A 24831-nucleotide genomic window follows, 5' to 3' on the forward strand; every position below is an offset into this window, starting at 1 on the left:
GCAGGTCAATATATTATAGTTCTCCTTAATTGTCTATAAACAAGCACCATGAAGTATAAACCTGGTCAAACTATTATAGTTCTCCTCATGTGTCTATAAACAAGCACCGCAAGGTGTACACCAGGTCACCTGTTATAGGTCTCCTCATTCGTCTATAAACCAGCACCACAAGGTGAACACCAGGTCAAACTATTATAGTTCTCCTCATTCGTCTATAGACAAGCACCACAAGGTTTACACCAGGTCAACCTATCTTAGTTCTACTCATTCGTCTGTAAACAAGCGCCACAAGCGATCAAAATGCGCCTGAAGAAATCAGATCTTAAGGCGCAGCATCCAATTTGTCTTCTACTACAATCTCCCCGAGGGGACCTTCTGATCACTCCAAGCCCCAGTGACGATAGCCACTTAACTTTTCCTTTATAGGCCGATGGTCTTTGGCTAATGAAGGCGTTATCTGGTTGATGAGCTTGAATCTGTTTCGGATATTTTTGTATCACGTCCGTGCATATTGGTAATTGATGGAATGAGTTGTTGACTGCGCTAATCCCTTGTCATGGTGCAGAGTCTCGGGTCACTTGGAAATGTGGGGGCAAAGTCGAAACAGGCACTACCGTCCGTCAATCAATTTCATCATCATATTTTTTCAGATATATTTTTACATCAATCTAGAGGACATGAACAAGAATTTGTTGCTAAAATGTTTTAGGTTTTATTATTAATCTAAGCCGTTAATTCAACAGGCTGTTCATCGTGTGAGCAGGCATCTGAGTAACATAACATAACATGGTGGACTGCATCCAATGAATTGCACAAGAGGTAGTCGCAAAGCAACGATCGACCAGTTGAAAAAGCGGTCTGAGGCAACACCACTATTCACTTTTAACCCGATTTTGTATTTTCCCAATATTTTTTTACCAATATGTTCCTCATTGTACTGGATTCAATGATGAACATGTCCTGTTTCATTATCCTTGTCTGTACATTTTCTGTTGTTAAAACCTATTGTGTTCTTAACCGAAATTATAGCACGGGCACGAGCACTATCATATTCGGCCTTCGTGGTATCATGATCAAATAATGCAAGTTGTCATGCTTGCTGATACATTTACTGTTGGGCAACTCTGGTGCGTTAAGTGCCTGGTCGACCTGCTTGCTTTCCATGTGATGGAGTCTCATCAGAGGAATCCGAAGAAGAAAGAAGAACATAATTCTGGCTAGATTAGCGTGAGATATGGACACAGTAAGTTTTTCGGAATTGGCTGCCTTGAGCCCAGAGGCGTGTATTAGGTCTAATTGCATTGATTTTTGTACGTTAAGTCATGTTGTCAGAAGACATCCACACTCCAAGTTTTAACTTCTGGACTCAATGGCGAGCAAACGTGCCATCAGTGAGCAAACGTGCCACCGTTGTTGACGGACGACGACGACGGACGACGGAAAGATGTGATGACATGAGCTAACCCATAAAGAGTGACAGTTATTGTAACCAGAGTAAGCAGTGTACCTTACGTGAACTCGTGAAAGGCAGCCATTTGAACCCAATACAATGGTTTTAGAAGTTATCGAGTCATATCTATTGTCTCATTATTCTCGAGGGATCGTGCTGTCTCACGAAAGATATGGTAACGATTCTGCAATCCCTAATATTAACTGACGTTATTTATCACTGGTGCTAAAATACATAACTTAATTACAAAATATATTTATCAAGTTATAAGGCATGCTAATTGGATGACTGTTAGAGCAATAATTGTTAGAGCGGTTCGTATCGTTTATGACGCCCTTGTTGGTTCCAATATTGCATTGCTCTAGATTCACCTGCAATATAAATCAATCATAATGGGACGTAAAGTGGGTTTACGAAATCCGTTTCTCTCTTGGGCCAACTTATCAGTTTGAAAAGCTTATATAAGCCAGGACCATGATCTACCACTGTACTTTTTTCGGTGCAGGCACGAAGTCGGAGTGATTTTTTTGTAAAAACTGTTCATTCATTCATTCATTCATTCATTGTTATTATCATCAGAACGGAGCCATTTACAGTATGTCACAACGCTACTACTACATGTATATCATAGTAAACTTGAGCCGAGAATTCATATACTTATTCCTTTATGTGTTATATTTAACTGCAACTGTACATAGATGTACACGTATAATCATCGTTTAGTTTCAAACATTAGTCATGTTCGATAAGAAATGGCATCAGTCATCACCTGGCGCAGTACGATCATTATCATTTCGAATTTCATTTCAAGAAAACCTAAACGCATCGCTTAACATTTAAATCGAGGAAGATTTTATTCCGTTTAAAGAGTCGAATATCTTTCATACAGAGACACGGACATGAGCATATTTTTGCAAATGCACTTAAGGAAATTTTCTAAGCTGTTCAGCCACGTTTTGTCGATGAAAGCGTGTCCCTCAAGGTTTCTCGTCTGTCTCAAAAATCAGTAGAAGATAAGAATGTGGCGAGTTGTCTAGTATATGGCTGCAAGTGTACTTTTGGAACCTTTTGACGTTGCGCAGAACCTGGGGTCTTCTTCGACCTTGTTTCCCTCATAATGGATTTAAGAAAGTGCTAGAGAGATCAAAGGTGTGTCAAGCGTAAAGATAACGGCGCCTGCGTAAGTGATGCTAATTGACGGTTGTGTAGTGAGATGGTCAACTTGATATTTCCGTTTCTGTTTCTGTTTGATGCTATGCCATATGATGTGAGAAAGATATATCATAAAGTTCATTTGTAACATGAATAGCGCTGGTACGTAAAACCGAAGTGAGAGGATTGTTATTGCTGTTCGGAGAACCAAAATTAGGCAAGCGTTCTCTACGAAAAAAGGTATCCTGAGCATTCTATACTAATAAGCCAATCGCGGACGAGTCTGCGAACCATCGGCATGCAGTCTACAGTTGCTGTAGTTCGTGTCGTTCAATCCCCCTAGTCATATCGATAGGATTGTGGGTGTATGTGCAAGAGTACAGAGTTCACTCGACATATACATGTAGTTAACCTATGCAAGCCTTCATATCACAAGTCATTAATCATAACACATCTATTTCATCTTTCATAATCATTAACCAAATCTGACCACCGCGAGTTTGCCTATAATGTATCACTCCGCTTAGTCGAGTTCTGTCCTGTATATCATGATGTCCTCGGCCTACCCTCTAGTAACTGAACATATTGTAGACTCTCTATCTGGGAGCGGCACGGCTGTATTCAAATCTGAGAAGTTACGAGATGCGTTCCGGCGAGGGTCTTCGAAGCAGAATATAACCCTTCGAGTGCCCCCATATACTATACAAACCGCTACATTTTCGGGCCACGTGTGATTATACGGAACAAATCTCACTTTATGGACTTCATCTCAACCAAATTATTCCTCCCTACCAGTGTTCAACACGATTAATCATTGCCATTTTGAGTGTTGACATTGTGGGATTATTTAGTGTTATCTTTAGTACGACCATCTGACATGGTCCCACACTTCGGTTATTCCCTATCGAGAGTCTTCATTTCAACTCTTTCCTGTCATAAACATGTACATGTCAATAAAAGACATCAGAGATTTTTAAAATGTCGCTCCTTGGACTGCTTTCTTTGTAAGCGTTACTGCTGACAGGCTATTAGTGCTAACACAGGCGCTAAGCTTTACAACGCTAGGCTCAGGTATTACTTATGATGTTCCTTAAAGACGGAGATAATTTGAGTAAAAAAAGTAACGCCGTATCGTTGTGCAAAATTGAGAATGGTCATTGGCAGTATCAGTCATCAACCGGCTTCAGCTTTTCTCACGTTTTGAATTGCTTTTTTTCAAAGTCTAGGTGTTCGTCTCTAGCGGAAAAGCATGGTAAAGCCTATCGGCATAAGCTGTTTCACGGCAGTAATCGGCAAGGTAAAGCTTGCGGCAACGGATAATTTACCCTGGCCGTTGCTCACCGAATTCGAGGCCGGGCGTTTTCCGTCCAGTTTTTGCAAGAAGTTCTCATTTATGACAAACACGCACATGCCAGTGCCTTTTATCTCGCTTCGATCGATTTCCAGGTGTAAAGATGAATATGTAAACTACGGAAATCTCCCTCAGACAAGCGTCATCATCTGCTTCACCGAGGAGTCGTGGTCGACCTTGCTCAGGACCGTGCACAGTGTTATCAACCGGTCGCCGCCCCAGCTCTTGAGAGAAGTGATTCTTGTCGATGACTTCAGTAAGAGAGGTAGGTTATGTTTTTTTATTTTACAAAGATAGTTGCTGCACGAGCGTCAATCTTTGTATTAGGTTAACGCCATTTTGTGTGGAATCCACACATCTCTATCTTGCAAAAATGTGAGGGATTAAGTATAAAAGCTGCATGTACGATAAAAGGATATCTGTTAATCATATCTAAAAACAGACACGATTGCTATAAAGAACCATGCGTATTTTAGAATGCATTTGGATGATAACGTCACCCAAAATTGCCGAGAGTGGAGCTAAAATGCTGACCAAAACTGAAGCATCTCGCCGAGGTTTCGGGCACGATGGCTATAACCGAGCGATGTTTGTTGAGATAGCCAAATACCAACAGTAATGTTTCTATTCGACAGATACACCTTATTTGAACATTTTAAGAGTTGATTTTGACTCTTTCCGTGTTTTGTACCAAATTCAATCTGTTATGGTTGCCACACGTCTTATTTCATATGTTTCAGAATACCTGAAGGATGCACTCGAAGTCTACATGAAGCGCTTTACCAAGGTTAAGATCGTTCGCCTAGCCTCGAGGCAGGGACTGATCCGTGCCCGCCTAGCGGGGATCCAGGCCGCACAAGGACCAGTCCTCACCTTTCTCGACTCTCACGTCGAGTGCAATATCGGCTGGCTGGAACCTTTACTGAAGAGAGTAAGCCTGAACAAGAAGACTGTGGTGTGTCCAGTGATTGACGCAATATCATCATCAAATCTTGGGTAAGTTAACTTATTCATTCGACTTTAAAGGAACCTATTCCAGTGTTCCTTATTTGGTCTCACTTCTTAATGGGTTGGTGGGTTCTTCATGATACCCAGAATCTGTGTTCGAATCTGGGAATCCCGGTGTAACAGTTCTAAATGTCCCCTATAGAAACAGCGTCCTACCCTTTTGATGGATATGGTGACCTGGTTCTATAAATACCAAACTTCAGTATTTCAGAGATTGAAAGTTCATTATGTGATACATACTTTGTTCCGGACACTCAGCCAAAGGACAGATTTTGCTGGCAATCTGTCCGCGTACATGTACAATAAGCCCTGTAGTTGATCACTGTAGGGTCTTTGAACACATACTGGAGAGTGGGTCAAAAATAGAGGACAAGGGAAATGGGTGCACTGAGCTTTTTAGTCATCAGTTCAGAACTATCAGAAATATTGCCACCATGTGTAAAATGAGTTATGACAATAGTAATTGGCGTCGCGAAACCTATATTTTCACTCGGTCGTGATAATGTTGTAACTTTGTACGCTTTCTCGTAAATGTTCGGTTTGCAAATGCATTAATTTAGGCTGTTCTACCTTGTACGCTTTCATGTACTTAACGTCTATGGGGAACTGAATTATTTAGTTTAAGCCGTTCCTACTTCGGCCGCTTTCTCGTAAACGTTATCTAGGCAACTGAATATCTTGTTTAAGCTGTTCTAACTTTGGCCCAACGTACACGTGTTGTCTTGCTTCCTGTGCACATGTACATGTATGGGTAACTGCATTAATTTCAAACCAAATGTATACGCACTCGTACTATGCTAGTCGCTTTAAAACTCACAGCATACTCTTTCACTGCTTGTTCTGCGCTGCACGGCTTTCAGGTTTGGCAAGGCCGGGGAGGGCATGATTGGCGGATTCAAGTATGACCTTGGCTTCTACTGGTTGAAACAGCCCATAAATTACCCTCGGTACCCACGGAATAGGCGAATCGACCCCTACAGGTACGTTTAGTGCATGCGTAGGTTTCACAGCTTTCTGGTTATTTTTTTTATAGATTATATTCTGGAGGTAGCACGATCATTGGCGGATTTGATTGGGCGCTCGCATTTCACTGGATAGGAGAGATACGTTACCCAAAATATATTAGAGCGAATAAACTAGACCCCTTGAGGTAGGATAATATGTTCGTCATTAAAAACATTTACTTCTTATTTGATGTTTGAGTTAACATGTATATCTGATCAAAGAACGTAATTGTAGGCAAAATAAATTTTCGAGAATTATTGTTTTTAAATCAAATGTCAGAAATTACAATCATGCATGTTTATGCCTTATCTTGACTCGACAACTGGCCAGTTGGAGTGATTTTCTGCAATATTTTTAAAAAATCGTTTTTTATTCATTTACAAAACACTTACTTTGTCACAAGGTCGCCAGCAATGGCCGGAGGTCTATTTTCCATTGATAAAACCTTCTTCCAAGACCTTGGTCTGTATGATACTGGACTTGATATTTGGGGAGGAGAGAACATTGAGTTGTCTCTTAAGGTATACTTAAGGCTTGCTCTTGGTTTATTGGGCGGTGGAGGAGGTGGGTTACGGGTTTCCCGATTTCCCGATTTCGTTGTAACACTGCATGACCATGCATACTGACCGCGGTACCAAATCGTACGTATGTACCCAATCGTACGGTACAGATTTTCGGTAACAATAGACCCCCCCCCCCCCCGTTGCACTGTGACTGGTGAAATTGATCGGTTTCAGGAGCAGTGGCGCCCCTCCCCCGTTTTCGTCGGAGAGAAACGATTTTTCAGGGCACCTCTCCGCAAGAACAGCCAGCGACTACTCCTGATTTTAGTCCTGAGATGCCAGGTGAACGCCTTTTTGGCACCAACATTTTTCTCTGGAGGACCTTCATTCGTTTCCAAGATCACACCATAGGGGCTGTCTTCGGTTCGGCTGCGCCCCCCCCCCCCCCGCCCCGTTTCAAAGCACTGACCGAGAAGTGCATTACAGCCCTCTAAATTCCGTTTGAGAAATAAGATTGTTGCCGGAAGTCTATACCCTACGCATCCGGTCGTAAGAGTGGGCACTGGTTGGACTAGTTCAGCCTTTTGTGGTTCTCTGTGTTCTTCTCGTGGCGTTTAAAAAATCATTTTCTGTCTTATGCATGTACGTATAGAGTATCTTTTCACAACTAGATATATTGAGGAGGTGGAGGCAAATCATTTCTATCTTTATCGCTTATTCAAAAAACCCGTTGGCCCTACGCGTACGTGTACTTCCGCGTACATTGGCCAGGTTTCATGGAAAAACCGAGAACAACTTCATTAACTAGTCAGGTCATGTACAATAGCACAACCTACATGTACCTTCACTGACCAGGTCTTGTCGAACTATCTCATTCACTGGGTGGGTCTTATAGAATGCACTTCATATCTGGATGATTACCCCAAATAATGAGATGATTTTTTACTTTTTTGTCAAAAAATCCTTGTAAGAGATAAATTACTTCTAAGAAGTCGAACTGTAAGAAGGCATTCCTTGCAAGAAGGACATGTAAACTAAAGCACGAGTAAGTTTTTTCAAGAAAATAGTGTTTGCGCATGTTTATACACTGATGTAAGGGATATCGTGGTAGGCAACTGGCAGAAAATCCCTTTAAAAGTTCCTAAAAAACAATTGCTTTTCTTCAGATTTGGATGTGCGGGGGTACCCTGGAGATCCTCCCGTGTTCCCGCGTGGCTCACATTTTCAGAGCGAAACAGCCCTACGATTTCGCTGGAAAAAACAACGTCGAAGTGTTCCTGAAGAATTCGCAGAGAGTTGCGGAAGTTTGGTTGGACAAGTACAGACAATTCTTCTACATCATGAGGCCAACGATGCGGAAAAACGCTGTCGGGGACCTTAGTCAGCAGAGGAAGTTGAGATTTGATCTTCGGTGTCATTCGTTTGAATGGTATTTGGATAATGTGTTCCCAACCTTGTACAGGCCTTCTGTAAATATCGTAAATTCGGGCAAGGTAGGGAAAGTAGAAAAATATCAACTTTTTCAACTTGCGCTCCACTTGCCTCTTCTAAAGCTTGCAGCACACTGGACGCCAACTTCGGCGGCAAGGCGCGTCAGACTGAACGCGACTGAACGCCGCTCGACGCCAGAGTTGGCGGCAGTGGATCGCGCTCATAGCACACCTACTCAGAATTGGCGTCCAGTAGCGTCTTTTCCGCCACTTCCAAGAATCGTGGGGGCTGCCATTTTGATATCATGTGACGTCAAGACGCAAGCTGATTGGCCAAAACCTCGCCGTTGACGCTGGTTGACGCCAACTCTGGCGGCGATCCGTAGCACACCTGGATTCTTCTTGCGTTCAATGGCGTTCAGACGCCGCTACAGGCGTCAAAAATCAAACATGCTAGATATCTGGCGGCAAGTGGCGGCAAGTGGCGTTTGCCTGACGCCGTCCGTAGCACACTACGGATTTTTCAGGCGTTCAGGACTCTTGCGGCAAAAAAACGCGCCTTGCCGCCGGAGTTGGCGTCCAGTGTGCTGCAAGCTTGAAGGCCAAATTGACCAGAATCTCTCCGTTCGAACTCCACAGTGTTTGTTGTAGTAGTGTATATGCTTGCACATGCCTACGACTAATGACGTTGTGCTGATTGGCCAATAGGGCCCACCAATACAAAAAGCAAGCGTGCTGCTTCTGGAAACACATAGGCTGAGATGAGAAATTTACGTCTCAAAAGGGGAGAATCTATATACTGCAGTTTTTATGTTATGATAACCTGTTGTCTCAAACCGAGGCGAAGATGTTAATTCAGACATTTCTGAAGACTTTACCTCCTTTATCTTCATTCCAGCTTCGGAGTGTGAAGTATAAAAAGTGTATCGACCACGGAGATGGACGTAAACTACAGCTATACGCCTGTCATTCGATGAGTAACACTCAGGTGAGAAACAATATGAACGTAATTACGTGAGACCTTTATGCAGGATTTACGCGACGTGAAACTACTTTCGAAGAGGCAGTTTTTTCGTCATCTCGAGGAGGGAGTCTGATCCATTGCGTCCGGTGTATTTCGTCATTGGGCTTTCAATCACAAATTTTAGAACCTCCACATTCTCTGTATCCTGTCTGGTGGCATCGGGGCCTCATCAGGGAATGTGAAAAGAGAAGAGGAAAAAGATATTGGAGGAATCGAATCAAGGAGTTTGGTATAGTCATCAACTGGAGTTCAAGACTACTAATAATAAAATGACAAGTTGATTTTATTGTAGATGTGGTAAAACAGATATCCATGTTAAAATATTTCTTTTTAGTGGATGGCTTATGTCGCTGAAGCCCGACTTGAATCGCTCACTTGGTGTCTAGGAGTTGGAGAGCACGCCGACGAGGTGATTGTGCGCCTTTGTACCTCAAACCAATACAGAACATGGGAATTTGAGGTGAGTGGTCTTCGCTTCATTCGAATGGACTGAGATATCGGAAGCTGTTTTTCTTTAATTTTTGAATCGCCCACACGAGAGTGCAAAATTCAAAAATACATAAAAATATCATTTCAAATGATGTACACTTATTTTTCTATCATTTTAAATATGCTATATGATACAACTTGTCCTTGGATTGACGTTCACCGCCGGTTAATCGGCATGCGAGCAGGTCTGAACTTGGGAGAGATATGTACTAATGCAATCAAAACCTGCATCTCGCAAAAATTAGATCTGCATTAACGTAATGTCTGGGAAGTGACCGAATATAGATTTATTGGAATTGTTCCCTTCGTGAAAATGCTCACGACTTATACTTGAAGAACATGTTTATACACGTATAGTCCAACGGTCTTTCCGATAAATAAAAACTTTCCACACATTACGAACATGTAGCATATACGAGCTGTCGAAATCAGGATCTGGTGTTGGGTTGGACTCAGTCACCACTTGATAGTTTTTTCCATGGTTTCTTTTCGAATGCCGGACTTGATTGAATGATTTAGATATTGCTTCTTTCTTAATTTCAGGGTGGTAAGTTTATAGACAAAATAAGTCGAAAGTGCATGGCGGCGACTGACGTACATAAAGTGGGCCTCCAGGCGTGTTCGGATGCCGTTGAACAAAAATGGGAGTTTATACCTTTCTAGGACCTTTCCAAAATGAGATTATACTGTCAAATGAATCGGGCCACCGACTAACTTTCAAATGCATCGATTATGTCCGCTCTAGAACCTTCCAAAGAAATCGACAACATATAACTGTTCGAACAGGGTCATTCACTTTAAAAGCCATTTTCATACATTTTTGAAACCATACATGTATCACTCCCACATTGTACTCTCCTGACTGGCTCCCTTCTAATGGCTGCCGAATTCAACACTTTTGATTAGACAATCCACCGGATTAGATGGAATGAAAATCACCGTTTACCATAACTTGTCTCTGACATTTTCACTGTTCATTTGTTACGGGGATATACGCGTTACCTGTCAGCCTTTTCAGATTTTTGTGGTCTGGTTCTCAACTCGTACATTATATATCCACAGACGTATCACCATGGCTCGATGTCTCATCAGTTAAGAGAGGTTTTGGTCAATATAGAATTGTATTCGAATGTTTTACAATAAAATATTTATAAAGTCGTTGCTTGTTATTTAGTTGTTTTTTTCACGCGACTACCAATCTGCCTCGAAGGTGGTGACAGACATGGCCGCCAAATAATCATCATCAATGAATGGTATGATACAATACAGACACGGCGACAAGCCCGCGAATTGTCCTTGTTGAAAAGGACTATAGGGAAGAGCAAAGATTCTTCAGATGACACAGGGGCAGTTAGGGAATACTGGTAAAAGTCTTGATTTCTTGTCTAGTCCTTCTGCAAGAAGATTGGTCTGTAAATAATGTAAGCTTACGTGTAACGGTTTGATCGAAGCGACAAGACGCCATCTAATTCTACATGTATACGTACAATGTATGAGATGCTCTAAAATCTACCATTTTTTGCGTCATTACTGACCATGATGTGAAGTACACGTGTTTAATTGCACTTCTTGCACGTAACTATCTGTAAATCATACCGAATTAACTGCATTAGATGTGCATGATGTATCATATTTTTGTCATTCATGCCTATCGATTGACCATAACACCCTATTTTTGGTAAGGCTACGTGACAACATTTGCCATGATCAAGAGAATTTTAATTTACGAGGACCTTCGGTCGAAATGCCATGTTGTATACAGCCATACGGAATGACGTTGATATTAGGGTTCATCATGTAACTGTCTCTTGCTCTTTGGTACCTTCAATATCAATTGTTCCGTATGCGGCCTTGACCTCAGTTTGACCTTGAGTAATCGGGTCACCATCCTCGGTTGAGATGTCGTGATTTTCTCTCGACAACGACCCGTTACTCCCAATTCTATTCGGCAACTTCGTTTTCTCCTCACTAGCTGTGAAGATATTCATTTTCTCATCGAAAATGTTTCTATCCGTATCATCCGACCTTGACCTTGGATCAAACACACTTTGACCTTGACCTGCAGTGTTTTCGTCTGGGTTACGAACCTTGAACATGTCAATTATCTCTTGATCACTTCTGGTTGTTTGTGATGTGGTTGGCTTAGCAGCCTTTGGTTTATCCATATACCCAGGCCGCTGCGCCGCAAACATTTCAATGATTTTCTTCTCGGCTTCGGTAGTACGTGGAGGCCCCGCGGGAGAACTTTTAGATGGCGTCTCTCCACCAGTACTCGTCCCAGGAGCAGGCTCACTGGTGCCGCTTGAGGCAGGGCCTTCATGCCCAGCCGCAGGCCTACCATTAGCTATCTGGCTCGACACGGTCTTCACAGATCTATCCGGCATGTACGGAAGCTTACCATTCTCACGCCGCTTGAAGAGACGATTATCCTCCACGTCTTCAGTAACTTTGTAACGATCTGCGGGGTTCACTGTGCGCCTTTTCCTTAGAAAGAAGATGTAGACAGCGAAGCAGATACCACAAGCCTGAAAATAAAGACGAAAGTGAATTCATGTATCGGATTCTAAAGAGCAATGCATGGCTAACTGAAGACCTGAATTGAAACAGTGTATTTCCAACTTGACAAACCGTGCAGACGAATATTCAAAACATCAAAACTAAGTCAAGTCAAATAAAAACGAAGGTTGCAACTAGGCAATGCAGAGATCAGCATTTTCATCATATTGGCCGTTTAAATCTTCACGCCACACACCACCATTAAAATCGGCTATTCGACTTTATATCAGGCTTCAAACAGGCCCGCAATGGACCTCATTGACGTTCCGATTCTTGTCATAGAGCCAAATGGAAGCTGTCAATGAAAATTCGTCCAATTCATTATAAAAGTTGATGGTGTCCTGGTGGTTTTGATTCTGTCATAAATTCAAAGTTAGAGTTTAGGGAGTTCTTTACTGATAAGCTTACATGTCGAGTTCATAGCGAGACACTAAGTGTATTCCAGGACATAACTTACCTCGAGGAATATCATGCAATAGGACAGACCAATGATTTGAGCAATGTATACCTGAAATGCTTGCCCCAGTTCCTCAGAACAACTCTGAAAAAAAGCGAAATGCATAAATTCAGAAATAAGACTGACCTCGTGGTCGTCATTGGTAGCAAATTGAGATTGCATCAGTGACGTCTAACAAATGGGAAAATATTACAATTTCGAAATAGAAACATGATGACAAAAGCATCATCGTGATTTTAAAGCGGGTAGACTCGAGTTGGAAAGAATCTAAACCAAGGACGTTTTCGCTCTTATGCCAGGGGCGTTTTCGCTTTCATTTGACTAGTAACCATGTAAGTGTTGTGTAGCAGATGAGTGTAGTTTCTCCTACCTTGGTGTATAGGAACGTTGGCGTCGTAGTGTCTGTGATGGCACCTATCTGTACCCCATGGGCGGTGCTCTGACAAAGTGCCTCGCTCAATACGGTACCATCACTGGAACGGCGACAGCAACTCAGCGGAACATTGCGCTAGACGGAATAAAGTATTATTTTGAAAAGAAAAGTTTGTAGAATATTCTTATGCCATTAAATACATGTAGCTAACATTCACATATTGCTATGACACAAACTACTGGTCATCCTGGATCCCCACAGAGCCCTTGATATCATGCGAATACGCAGTTCTGAGACTGAAGGGGCACCGGTAATGAGACACTGAGGAGATTCGATGGAACGTTACAGTGACACAAGATTAAATAAACTTCACCCAACGCTTTGCAACCTTGTCATCAAATAAATTGTTTTACTTCAATGAATTCATAACCTCTGTGCGACTGTGTTAATGCATTCTGAGCGGCTGGAACAAGTTCGAGCAGAAACTCACCGTTGAGTTTAGGTACCACCAGGTGCTATTAATGTAGTCTTTGGCACTAGAGGCTCCACAACATCGATACTGTAAGGGAAATTGTGACACATTTTGCATCAAAATGACCAAAGAGTTCGGTCACTATAATCTCGCGGGAACAGCGTTGTGAGGCACTTCAAGAGCAAATCTACGCCAGTTTTCGCGGTTTAGCTCGGCGGGTAATTGCGCTAATAACACATGTACATGTAGCTATCAAAGAGCATTCCCAAAATATTCTTGAATGCCCAAGCGCATGAGCATGGGTCTGTCCATAGAAAGGCTCCCTTATTAGAAACTGTGGAACAGCTATTTCAAATTTTCGTGACGCAAGTCTAGTTACTAGCATATCGTGTGCTGAGAACAATTCTATCACTTATACTTAAAATAAACAATGATACTTCAGTAACCACTGCCTCGTGCATGTATCTTTGCTTTGGTTCTCTGACTAAGGCCTTTTTCTGAACAATCAGAGAAAACTCTTTCTTACCCCAATTTGAGTCCTATCCCAGAGCGCATCACTATAGTCCGACGTATCACCCGTGTAGTCAATCATTACGTAATCCTTGAGTTTTTCGCGAAGATTGTCAGACTGCAAGAAAGGTCGCACCAAATGGGTGAATGTTCTCAAAGGTCGTTTCTTTTAAAAGTGAAACGTTTTGAAGTTATTTAGACAAAGTTAACTGTAACATTATGACAAGCCCGGTCTCCTCTCTCTTTATTGGTCAGTTGATAATCAACCAATCAGGTGATGACTTCACCGAGTGTAGAAAGAATACGTCTTTTCAAGGGTCAGATCCATCTAAACGGTTTGTGCTTTATGGATGCTTATTTCTGTGCCCAGAACAAAACATAGTGTACATATAAGAAAATTCCAGTGAAAAGTCACACATTTACAGTATGAAACCTGCATGGCTATACCTACATCATCACTTGCAGCAATTCCCAAAAATCCAGCAGCCGCAGTCAAACAGATGAGCAGCAACAAAAAGGAGAGATCCTGCAGAGAAAGCAATGGGTCTAACATCACAAATGAAACAGTTCAGGAATGCTTTATATTAGAGAGCTTATCTTTCTCTTGCCCTGTCTCTGGACTTGGAGCAGACCAAGCGATCTGTCAGCAAGTTTCATAACAGAGCCCGAAACACCTTTTTTAAACCTAAAATCTCCCCATTTCGTCGAAATGAGTCCGAAGTATACTGAGTATGAGCGTATTTAAGTAAAACTTCCTTTATCTTTTACCTAAAAACACCCCATTTTGCAGTGCGCATGCTTACCAAAGCGACCTGACATTTGGCCGACTTAAGTCCGAAACACCGGATGGGAACGTAGACGATAAGGAAGATGACACCAACTATCCCCGCGGCAAGAAGGATGTCCTGAGCGATGCGGCCGTGGGCTCGACCAATGATCGTTTCGACCACGGACAGTCGGGCAGGGTCCCGGGCCATTGCACCGGCTATTAGTCCAATACATAAACCAGCGACCAGCTGGAAGAATAATATGATGGTTAATTCGAATTACACCGAGTATGTTACTGAATTATCTAATAATATATACTGAATCAGTTCAATGAATTTGGAACAACTTAAATCATCTTTCTTCGGCTCATCAAGAAGAAATATCATAGACTCTTCTTGATTTGAAACTAATACTGAACTTACCGAATGTATGAAAAGGACATTGAATGAACAAACCACGACGTATCCTACACAACATTTTGTGCATTCTGTTTTGAGTCTATCCTCCTCTATATCCACGCACAGTCCGCAGTTCTCGCCAAGGCATTCGTCACACGCACCATCGCCGTCGGAGTCATCGTCGCTCTGTTTTATGAAAGGCGGGGGTCGTGTCATTTTCAGCGCTAGGAATAGGGGAACAAAAAAGACTTCAAGTGAACTTTTTCTAGTAACTTTAGAAACAATATCAAATGAGTTATGAGCAAACTTGGTAGACAATATTGTCGTGTTTTGAACAATCAGCAATTCTACTGCGGATAGCACGTTTTGTGTCAAAGTCAAGATCCTTTCATTTCATCATTCTGAAGGTGATATCAGTGTAGAGTAGGCCTACTTTCTTGATATGTACATGTTCATGTGATGTGCCGAAATAACTGTGAATGAATTTATGCCATCAAAAACATCATCTAGAAGGCCTCTGACTACAAAGAAAATACTCAAAGCCTCTCTTTTTGAAACCAAGGGAGCAGCCTCATCCATGGATATCTCTCTCTAGAAACATCCATTGGGTCCATAGTCGCAGAGGGGGAATATGGCACCCAGGGTCATAAGATACGCTCTCATAGAGTTCCTGGCAGACTGAGGGGTTATATATACATGGCTGTAACTTATTTAATAAAGGGTTAGCCTCCGGCGGGGTAGTCTTACACACCGAAAAGCCACATACCTTAAATATCCTCGTATGCCTAGAAGTGAGAATTCACCTGTCAACCACAAGGAAAAGCCATGGCTCCATATGTAAAGGTTCCTGCTTTAAATTTCATCGAACCATTTGACACACATGCCTGAACATTGACTGTGACATGATCAATGCCCGAGATATCGAGCAGTTCCTTTAAATCACAAGATACAACGGTTGACTTCAGACCAACATTGGACGTCACCATTATTATATCGGGTTCATACATGCATGAAGTTTTCATGATATATATATTTTGAACACACATTATTCATCTACATTAAACAACACGCTGTTTTATTTCTTTATGAATAAGATGAAAGGCTGCCATTGGAGTCTCGATCAACATTTTGGGCAACAAACCGCATTGTGTTCGATATATCTCGGATGAGCTTCACTGAATTCAACCAGGTCCCCTATATTTACGAGGCAAAGAAAGACCTAGTAGTTACGCGGTCCGTAAACTGATGACGAGATAGACGACCACGGTGGAAGACGAGAGCGACACCACCATCGACTTTCTTACGCGTTTTCTATTTCACACAAATCTCACTCCTGAAACTTTGTGGCCTATAAAGGGTAGATTTTTACAGAATGCGATTATTTGGACGCGATTTAGCATGAATCTTTACAATGCATGCAATTTTTGCACTATTCGGTTGCAGTGCGGCGTAAAATGATAAAGCACTGCATGCCGTCTGCATGTGTGTCGCAATCGCACTCATTTTTTTGTACGTACGTTTACACTGCAATTATACAATTGTTCGAGTTCATGCCTTCTTTCGCCTCAAATTACTCCCAACTTTCCCCAGATTTTCTCCTGAAAGATTCTACATCCTGACGTATTTGTGGTTTGAGAATGAGAGATGGTGGCAATGTTCTTGTCTGTTTTATTTGGCTACCCATGCTCATTCTGCGGTCTCGTAGTTAACCAGTCTTTCCTTCTCATCTACGACGAGATTTAAATTATCATACCACATAGCCTGTGAATAGGCAAACAAAACCCTGTGGTCGAGCAGACCGGTTACTTCCGAATCCACTGTAGGCCTCACACGAACTTCATTGCATTACAAAAGGGCTCAGGTCAATAACTTAAAGGTGAATCTTTTAGGACACTCCCGTTTTCACTCCCGTCATTCATACTTTCCAGCACTGTCTAAGTGAGAGATCTTTAGAGCACCTTTTAAGGAACTTGACATTCACATAGAAGGATGGGTTCAGTTTAAGATGGAGTTGCATGGGCTCTTTTGTAGTCAATGAGTTGAACCGAGAGATGAAGCAACAACGTTATTTTAAAATTGAGCTTTATTGTTAAATTATAACTAAAATATATTGATCCTCTGTTACATTACGCTTATTTTACATTCCAACAAAACTAGACTTATATAGTCGAAAAAACCAAATTTCTGACCTTCTGTACGTAGAACCAATGTGATACATTTTTTATTCCTATATTTCCTACTTGCTACCATCCTTATACTCTCACGTTTTTTTGCTGAAATTAAATTATACCAAAACCCTTTACTTCTTTGCACAGCACATTCTGTTTGCCGTCTATACATCGTTTCATTTTTGTTATCATTCCATACGGGAATGATACGGGAATGAGTTTAGCGGGTTCTCAGTATCCAGCAGTACAGCCTCCCTTCCTCTTGTCGGCGTATGCATGGAGTTCACTTCCCTCCCTAGAGACCGCTTGCACGATCGCGCCAGGGCCCGGCAACTCTTTTATCATGTGTCCTAAGTCTTTTAAGCCCTTCAGGATGCTCTGAAAGTCAGAAGTATACTTTATAAAGGGGAATGCTAGACAAGACCTTTCGAAGTTATGCAAATTTAGGCAAATCTATGCCCATACGTTAAAAAAACGCAAGGGTATGGTGTACAATTGTTATCCTTCCTTTTTCAGGTTGTCATGTGCTGTTTTGTCTGGGATATTATGAAATATCATGCTTATATTCCTGGATCAAATTCTCACTTCAGAGATGGCCTAATATCATGAAAATGATGATGATTCCAAAATTCAGGAATTAAGACACGATCAGCGCACATCAGTAAATTTTACACTGCCAGTCTCGTTTTGTACTACATGTATACGTCCAGAAGATTGCTGCCAAACTCGGGATTTTCAAATACATGTAGTCCACTTCCAACAAGTATGGATTCAGTCCATATATGCTTCCAATGATATCTCTTTGCCACATCACCACCCTAAACACACCCGTCAATAGAGCCTACCTGCGGGAACGGTGGGTCCTTTTCATAAACAACTTCATCGGGAAGCCATTGGTGGTGTAAACGCGGGGCATCAATGGCATCCTTGAGCGATTCACCGAACAACAACGCCAGCAATGATGACTGAAAAAATCGTATATTGTTATTTTTTCTAAACTCGCAACTCAACTCAACCGGATTGGCCGAAGTGGGTCAGGACCCAGACTCATACTAGTGGCGCCGCCTGGATTTTCTAACAGACATCTTCCCCTGGGAAAGTTTAGGCTTGACCATGCAATCCCTTTAATCCTTTGACTCCATTCTATTCTTCAGTATAGTTGGGGTAAAAGGTTGTGTTTAATAACTTTCATGATATGTGTTTTGTCGTCAAACCATATAAGACATTAGTTTCCAATCTTTACAGGATACAAAAACATCTAGATCAGTTGTGCGGTACGACACGCTTAGCTACGAAAGCCCTGGGAGAAGGCTCATTCCAAATCTCGATTTTCGAGTTTGGACTTTCTTGGCTTTCGTATAAGATGTATTCTAACAGAGCAGGCCTTAAATATTTCATTATCTTAATATTGGCTAGCTTCACTGAGCAGAATAGCTCTGAAGGAGAACCAAGGCAGTCCGAGTTGCTTACGAATGCCACTGAGGAGATGATTTTGCTGCCGCCTGACGCGCCAATCACTAGTCTGACATCGCCATTGCCGTCCAGGATAATAGAAGGCGACATGGAAGACATGGGCCGCTTCCCAGGTTTGATGAAGTTCATTTTGGACGCAGGGAAGCCGAACGAATTGGATGTGTTTGGTGTGGAGAAATCATCCATCTCATTATTGAAGAAGATGCCAGTCCGGTTGCCTACCACCTTGGAACCAAAGCTACAAATGGAAATGTTTCCTTCATGGGGGATTCCGCTTTATGCTGATAATCTAATTAGTATCGGAATCGCAAATTATTGAAATTATCGGTGACTTCCCTGTCGCAATTCATGCCCTGGTGATCGGGAGTTAAAATTACATTAGTTAAAGTATATCTTTGATGAAGTCATCTTCCTTACCAATACCACTGCCATTTCATTACATTTCCTTCACTCATCTTGCTTTACCAATAGCCAACTGTTGGCCTAATAATAATTAACCTGCAAGTGTTGGGTCAGAGGGCGTGGAGATCTCTCAAGGCCGTTTGTGTCGGTCTCTACATATACACTGAACTTACAGCGGTATTGCCTCCGTAGCCTCCGCCAGACGGGTCGTCTGGACGCTGAGCAATGTCAATACATTGAGGGTCAAGATTGTCTCAATATTCGCAAGGAGACGTTTCATACTCACAAGAGATTGATAGTACTTGTAACAGACACTGCATCTCCATTCGCTGTTACTACAGATAAGTGTGACGTCCCCGTTGTTTCAATCTTGCTTACAGCATCGCCGTAATAAGTGTAGTTGTGGGTTTTATTGTCCGTAATTAAATTTCGGGTAGAGTCAGCATAGGGCAGTGAGGTCAGGTTGGCTAGAAGCTGAAAGTCAACATACAGTCATTGGTAGATTACCATTTCGGCTTCAGGTCCGTCTGATATTTGGACAGCCCTGGGGCAGATTGACCACCAATACTTATTTTTCAAAAGTATACACATGTGCAACTCCCTGCGAACGACTAGTGATACTCAAATTATATTCTTAAAACATCACCCACAAAAGCTGTTCTAATGCAGGCTTTTTAGTCAAGATCAATATATCTAATATCAAAATAAAACCATTTAAAGTTCAGATGGAAGAGAATGTGCTAGATTCCTGGTTAACTAAATCTATACTGTTGCCCTATGTGAACATTGGACTTTTAGGCTACAAATCGGCTGTAACGCCAGGACGCGCGGACACACGGTTTTCACTTACCTCCTTGACATCAACAAAATCTTGGTCTCCCAACTCGGCTCTCCTGGCGTAGGCAAACTTGAATGTCTCTATGATCCTTTGATATGTCTTGACTGGCTTTGTCTTCATGTCTGCCTGGGTGAAGTTGTAACCTGCAAGAAAATAAAAAGAAGGAAGAAAATAGGGAGATACCGGAGTAAAAAAGGTTGATCTCACGATGTGGTATATGGGGACTTAAGTACATGTACGTTGTTACAACGATTTTTTCAAAACTGTAGGATCTAGCCCGGCCCATTCAAGAATTTAGTATAGCATTACGCCCAATGGGTACTATATCGGGGCAATGGACTTGAACATGTGAGGCTAATAGTCGAATCGGTGTGTGTGAAAGACAAGGCAGCTAGATTCGGCGACAACTCGTAAATTGGGGCTCCTTGACTGACTGGTATAGCCTTTCGCTCAAGGAGTTGTGTGCATACTTACCACCTAAGACATTCAATATGTACATGAGAATAGCTCCACTCGAGGGTGGAGGAAGGGAATACACTCGATACTTCTTATTCAAGGACGACTCGACCGGTGTTCGCCATTTTGGTTTGTATTGTTTCAGGTCATCCAAAGTTATGATGCCACCTGCCAATAAAAGACAGGTTTAGACTTTAGTAAGCTTCCCTACATCATGTTGCACGTTTGCTTCGCAGAAACACTCTGCTATGTCTAACCCCTCAAATACCGTTGGGGATTCGTTCGTAAGTTCGACCAGACTGCGTATTATCATATGCTAACGATGTTCGACTCTATGAATGCATACCAAGACTTAATAAACAGTTAAATCAATTTTTTAAACAGTTGAATACTGCCTCTCATAAACTGCTGAAGATAGTGATATATGAAAATCAACGCTGGGATGAGGTATTAGCGCTTACCTGCATCTTTGATATCATCAACAATTTTCTGCGCCAAGCTTCCGTTGTAAAAAGCAGTTGCGCCTTCGTCAGCGATAACCTGTAATGTTTCAGCCAATTTGGTATCCACAATCTTGTGGCCCATTTTATACAGCTTACCAGTCTTTGGATCGAAAAAACGTTCCCTGAAAATAACAATAAAATGGTCCACATTATTATATCATTAGGGAGTTTTCGCAAAGCCCCAAAAATGTCAACGCGAACATATCAGGAGTTCGAACAATGAGATAGGCGTTCACATTGGCGTTTCGGGGGGATTTGCGAAAACTCCCTAATATACTCCCATCTTTAAATGTTGCCCATATTGCAATAGCCTGAACGATGTATCGGAAGGATAACAAACAAGTTAGTTTCAGTACTACCTGTCATACATATATAAAGACACATTATTATATGGAATTACACCACATTCACTAACAATCTGAGCCGGGTTGTTCAACGCTCCGTTATGGATGTCTCACCAAAGCATCTGCGCTCATAAAAAAAGAACCATTCACTTGTAACCAAGGTTTTTAGAATAAACATGTACGTCGTTTATATCCCTAATACCGGTAGTGTGAATATCACAGCTCTTACTTACGACAACAGTTTATGTTCTCTCAAGACGCTTTCCGAGTACTTCATGGCGTAATCAAGGCCATAGTTGATGGGTATGCCCTCCTTACAAAGTTTGATGGATGGTTTAAACAGTTCCTCCCACGGAACCTTCCCATACAACTTGTGTGCCTCCCAATATCCTGCAATTTCGCCAGGCACTGCTATGGCTTTGCCACCCAACGACGACGCCGCCTTGTCCTTGACGTACATGTCTGGGGTTGCCGCTAGAGGGGCCACCTCGCGGGAGTCCAATGTGTACATCCGGCCCTTGGTTCTGAAATTGAGACAGAAATCACAGTACATTACGGCGACAACAACGACGACAACGACGCCAAACTCTTTGGCATTTAAATAATTGAGATATTACAAGCAAAGACCGTTTTTGTCATTCTGAACTTCTAGCGGTATTGCCCCGGTAGCTTCGACACGCGTTGTCTAGAAGCTGTGCAATGTCAATACGTTGGGCGTCAAGATGGTTGTTGTGGGACACCCCATGTGAAAGAATCACGTGGTGTTTAAGACTCACTTGTCATAATATGTCATGAAGAATCCTCCTCCAATGCCCATGCTATGGATATTAGCCACACCCATGCAGACGAGGGAGGCGAGCGCCGCATCAACGGCACTTCCTTTTTTCTTTTCTAGGATGTCCCTGAAACATTCATCGTAACCATGGTAAGAGCAATCATGGCATCCAGAGCAACAAAGAATTACTAATGAATGAAGGATAGTTTTGATTGACTTCTTTTGTAGATAACAATGTCTGATTCCCTCCTACTCCTGCACAGATTGAATGAATACCCCTTTGATGATCGAACGGTATTTTTGATGCTTTCTCTATTTGCAAAGACTGAAGGAGCCTGTCAACCTACTTGCCAATTGTCGAGCAAATATCCGCATCAGTGGACACCGCGGCATTGCGATACGTGCCTTCCTTCCCGATGCACTGGGGCAGAGGCGGGGAAGTAGGTTCCGTTTTGGGTCCCCAGTTGTCTTGGATTCGGACCAGGCCAAACAGAAGACCGAGCAGAATTATCACTGCAATCAGTACATAAAGCAGCAAGGCGAAGACACAGCGCTTTGGTGGTGTCCCTCTGAAGAAGAAATAATCTGAATTACTGTCTGAAGGAGGATTGATAAAGAAGATTACAGTCCATGTCGTTATTTTCGCTAATTATTTTTAATAAAAGTGCAGGAACTCCAAAAATGACACTATCCCTTTAGTTATATATACTTTGGCCATGTCAACATTCATTCATTAGACATATCAAATATACCTTCTGAATGGAGTGGGATTGACAAAAAAGGTTTGTTGACACCACAGAATAGTAGTGGCATAATATCATACCCGGTGTCTTAAAGGAGTACGCCATTCATATATTGGTTGTCCAGGAAAACAGAAGTGCAATTATACGCCGTATAATGAAGTTAGTATGGCAACGAATTTGCTGAAACTTGGTACTTATGATATTTGATATCTGTCTATACAGTGGCATTGTAGAAATCAGTTTGTAAGAACACAATTTTCAAATTCAATTACAATTTCATATATCTAACGAACGGCGTAGGCCTTTAATGCGCCCTCGAAACGATAGCCTGGCGAGTGTTGAATGTGCCTCACCCATAATGAAAGGTTCATTTTAATACTGTACACAAAACCATTATAAACCTTTTCATCATGGTTATCCAAAACCGGTTTGATATATATTCGAATGTAGGTCATCTTCAGAAACAAGATCTGATAAAGCAAATTTCGACAAGAGATACTTGAAAGTAGGCATTGCTCGAGCCGCGAAGGCATAAACTTAGTTTTCACCTTCGGTATGAAATACATGTACACCCCACGAAGCGAGGACAATGTCTACATCTTTCGCCAAAGCATGCTTTAATTCTTGTTATAAAACGCGTTACCAATTTTCGGACATGGTATCATGAACGTAATGAACATAGGACAATTAACTCAACAGCCATTTGGCAAGGGGAGGGTGAGATTAAACATGCTATGAAATCTCCGCCTCTCCCACTCTTCACAGCTACCCGAGAGAAAAATAATTTGCTTATAATTTTTTTTTTCTAGAACTTTTAAATTCCGAAGAGTGAAATGAGTTTTGCCAAAGAGTATATAATGATAAGACACCTGATAGTAAATCAAAAAGTGTAAATGATGTTTCAGCTAAACCATCTGAAAGTAAACCAAAGAGTCCATATGATATATTGCGCTCAGTCGCCTGATAGAAAATCAAATAGTGTAAATGATGTTTTTGCAAAGCCACTTGAATGTAAAGAAGAGTGTAAATAGTAAACTCACAGAGCAGGTGGATAATAGTACTCCTCCTCTTTCGGCGGTTCGCCCCCAAGGTCAACAACCACCACCGTAACAGTTGGCTCCATTTCGTCCTCGCGATGCACTCCGAAGTTGATAAATCCTCGTGGAAAGCTCGGGCATCAAAAGCGCAGCAAAAAAACCTTATAAGTTTCCCGCCAGACAGAATGGTCCAATTGCCTAGACTGCCCAAAGCTCGTTTCGGGATTATATACATACTAGCCTATTTTTAACTTATGAAAAGGTCACCCGACACCTTTGCGCAAGGACAGACGACGTCACTGTGCTTTCGGCTAGGCGTGAGTTTGGCTTACTGGACTTTGCGCAATATTTCGCCAAAAAAGTATTCTACGCAACGGTCCCTTGGTGACTTTTCCTATTCATAATACACAGCCTGTCCATCCTAGATCGTGGTTACATGGGGAGTAATCGTTGTAAAATTAGGCCAAACGCAAAGACAGTTTACCCGAATACCACTATGTTTACGATGCGAACAAGCCGTGTAAGCCATTATCCAGCATTTTTTTCATTGAACATTTGCGGGTACAGCGTCACAGGGAGCAGCATTGAACGGTAAACAGGTTCACAACTTATTCGCTTGCTGAGAGTATACATTACGCGCATACATTACATTCAGACATTTGAGCTTCCAAGCTTTGAGAAATAACAGGTCATGTGCGAATTTGGCATGTAATTTTGGTAATTTACGTGAGTACATTTTCAACCCCGAAAAGTGTGATGAAGTTATGCTTTTATTTAGTAAAAATCGGTAGGAATATCCAACAAGACATGTGTTTCAGCTGCCTCATCACTCAAAAGTCGTTCTCTGCAATGCATGCAAGCACTGCGTGTGTGTTTGATTTGTGTATACAATGTACGTTACCCTCTCTACTTCAAATGAATGAACCTCATAAGGGTTTAATTAATTAATTGTTTGTCGTACCTTCTTCGATCGAGGTCCGAACAAATTTTCAGGCTAGAGTACCGGGGTAAAATATAATGGTCGCTCCCCCATTTCGCTCGTTTCGTTTCGTTGCGCAAAGTCCAGTAAGCCCGTGAGTTTGGCCTACTCTTTGACAGGTGCATGTACGTGTATGTGCATCAATAAATCCTAGACACCTATTTCAT

General features: G+C 41.9%; 3 protein-coding genes across 4 annotated transcripts in view; 1 reads left to right on the forward strand and 2 right to left on the reverse strand.

The window, feature by feature from the left end:
• The window catches only part of LOC135482427 (polypeptide N-acetylgalactosaminyltransferase 13-like), a 39823-nt gene extending 29253 nt beyond the window's left edge, over window positions 1–10570 (forward strand). Inside the window, exons 4-11 of one of the 2 annotated variants that reach the window (XM_064762399.1) lie at window positions 4049–4218; window positions 4694–4949; window positions 5822–5941; window positions 6370–6487; window positions 7636–7962; window positions 8798–8887; window positions 9258–9383; window positions 9956–10570. In XM_064762399.1, coding sequence (XP_064618469.1) covers window positions 4049–4218; window positions 4694–4949; window positions 5822–5941; window positions 6370–6487; window positions 7636–7962; window positions 8798–8887; window positions 9258–9383; window positions 9956–10075 — 1327 coding nt within the window. In that variant the 3' untranslated portion in view covers window positions 10076–10570. Of the gene's footprint in view, window positions 1–4048; window positions 4219–4693; window positions 4950–5821; window positions 5942–5994; window positions 6112–6369; window positions 6488–7635; window positions 7963–8797; window positions 8888–9257; window positions 9384–9955 lie in introns of both variants that reach the window. The other variant, XM_064762400.1, reaches the window with a different exon arrangement.
• Window positions 10564–15848, reverse strand: LOC135482428 (uncharacterized). The gene is made up of 9 exons (XM_064762401.1): window positions 15713–15848; window positions 14971–15170; window positions 14584–14796; window positions 14232–14306; window positions 13797–13898; window positions 13289–13357; window positions 12796–12933; window positions 12426–12509; window positions 10564–11937 (listed from the first exon to the last, which is right to left on the reverse strand). Exons 2-9 carry the CDS (start codon window positions 15160–15162, stop codon window positions 11206–11208), a joined length of 1605 nt encoding a protein of 534 aa, XP_064618471.1. The 5' UTR covers window positions 15163–15170; window positions 15713–15848; the 3' UTR covers window positions 10564–11205.
• A 1169-nt stretch (window positions 15849–17017) lies between these two features.
• Window positions 17018–24720, reverse strand: LOC135482430 (glutathione hydrolase 1 proenzyme-like). The gene is made up of 11 exons (XM_064762403.1): window positions 23689–24720; window positions 22253–22474; window positions 21907–22032; window positions 21364–21654; window positions 20745–20908; window positions 20302–20451; window positions 19840–19970; window positions 19276–19463; window positions 18585–18825; window positions 17960–18079; window positions 17018–17492 (listed from the first exon to the last, which is right to left on the reverse strand). The coding sequence occupies exons 1-11, from the start codon at window positions 23769–23771 to the stop codon at window positions 17346–17348; spliced, it is 1863 nt and encodes a 620-aa protein (XP_064618473.1). The 5' UTR covers window positions 23772–24720; the 3' UTR covers window positions 17018–17345.
• Window positions 24721–24831: the final 111 nt, after the last annotated feature.

Source organism: Lineus longissimus, chromosome 2, assembly GCF_910592395.1.
Source record: "Lineus longissimus chromosome 2, tnLinLong1.2, whole genome shotgun sequence".
Classification (NCBI taxonomy): domain Eukaryota; kingdom Metazoa; phylum Nemertea; class Pilidiophora; order Heteronemertea; family Lineidae; genus Lineus; species Lineus longissimus.

Bases quoted from the DNA above. Each gene is read 5' to 3' on its own strand.
- LOC135482430 (XM_064762403.1), bottom strand. From the start codon at position 23,771: ATGGAGCCAACTGTTACGGTGGTGGTTGTTGACCTTGGGGGCGAACCG. The intron at 22,033-22,252 runs GTAGGTTGACAG...TGAATGTTTCAG, and splicing joins ATTTGCTCGACAATTGGCAA to GGACATCCTAGAAAAGAAAA. The intron at 20,452-20,744 runs GTAAGCGCTAAT...TTTTATTGGCAG, and splicing joins TGATGATATCAAAGATGCAG to GTGGCATCATAACTTTGGAT.
- LOC135482428 (XM_064762401.1), bottom strand. From the start codon at position 15,162: ATGACACGACCCCCGCCTTTCATAAAACAGAGCGACGATGACTCCGAC. The intron at 14,797-14,970 runs GTAAGTTCAGTA...TTATTCTTCCAG, and splicing joins ATGTCCTTTTCATACATTCG to CTGGTCGCTGGTTTATGTAT. The intron at 11,938-12,425 runs GTAAGTTATGTC...CTTTATTTTCAG, and splicing joins ATTGCATGATATTCCTCGAG to GCTTGTGGTATCTGCTTCGC.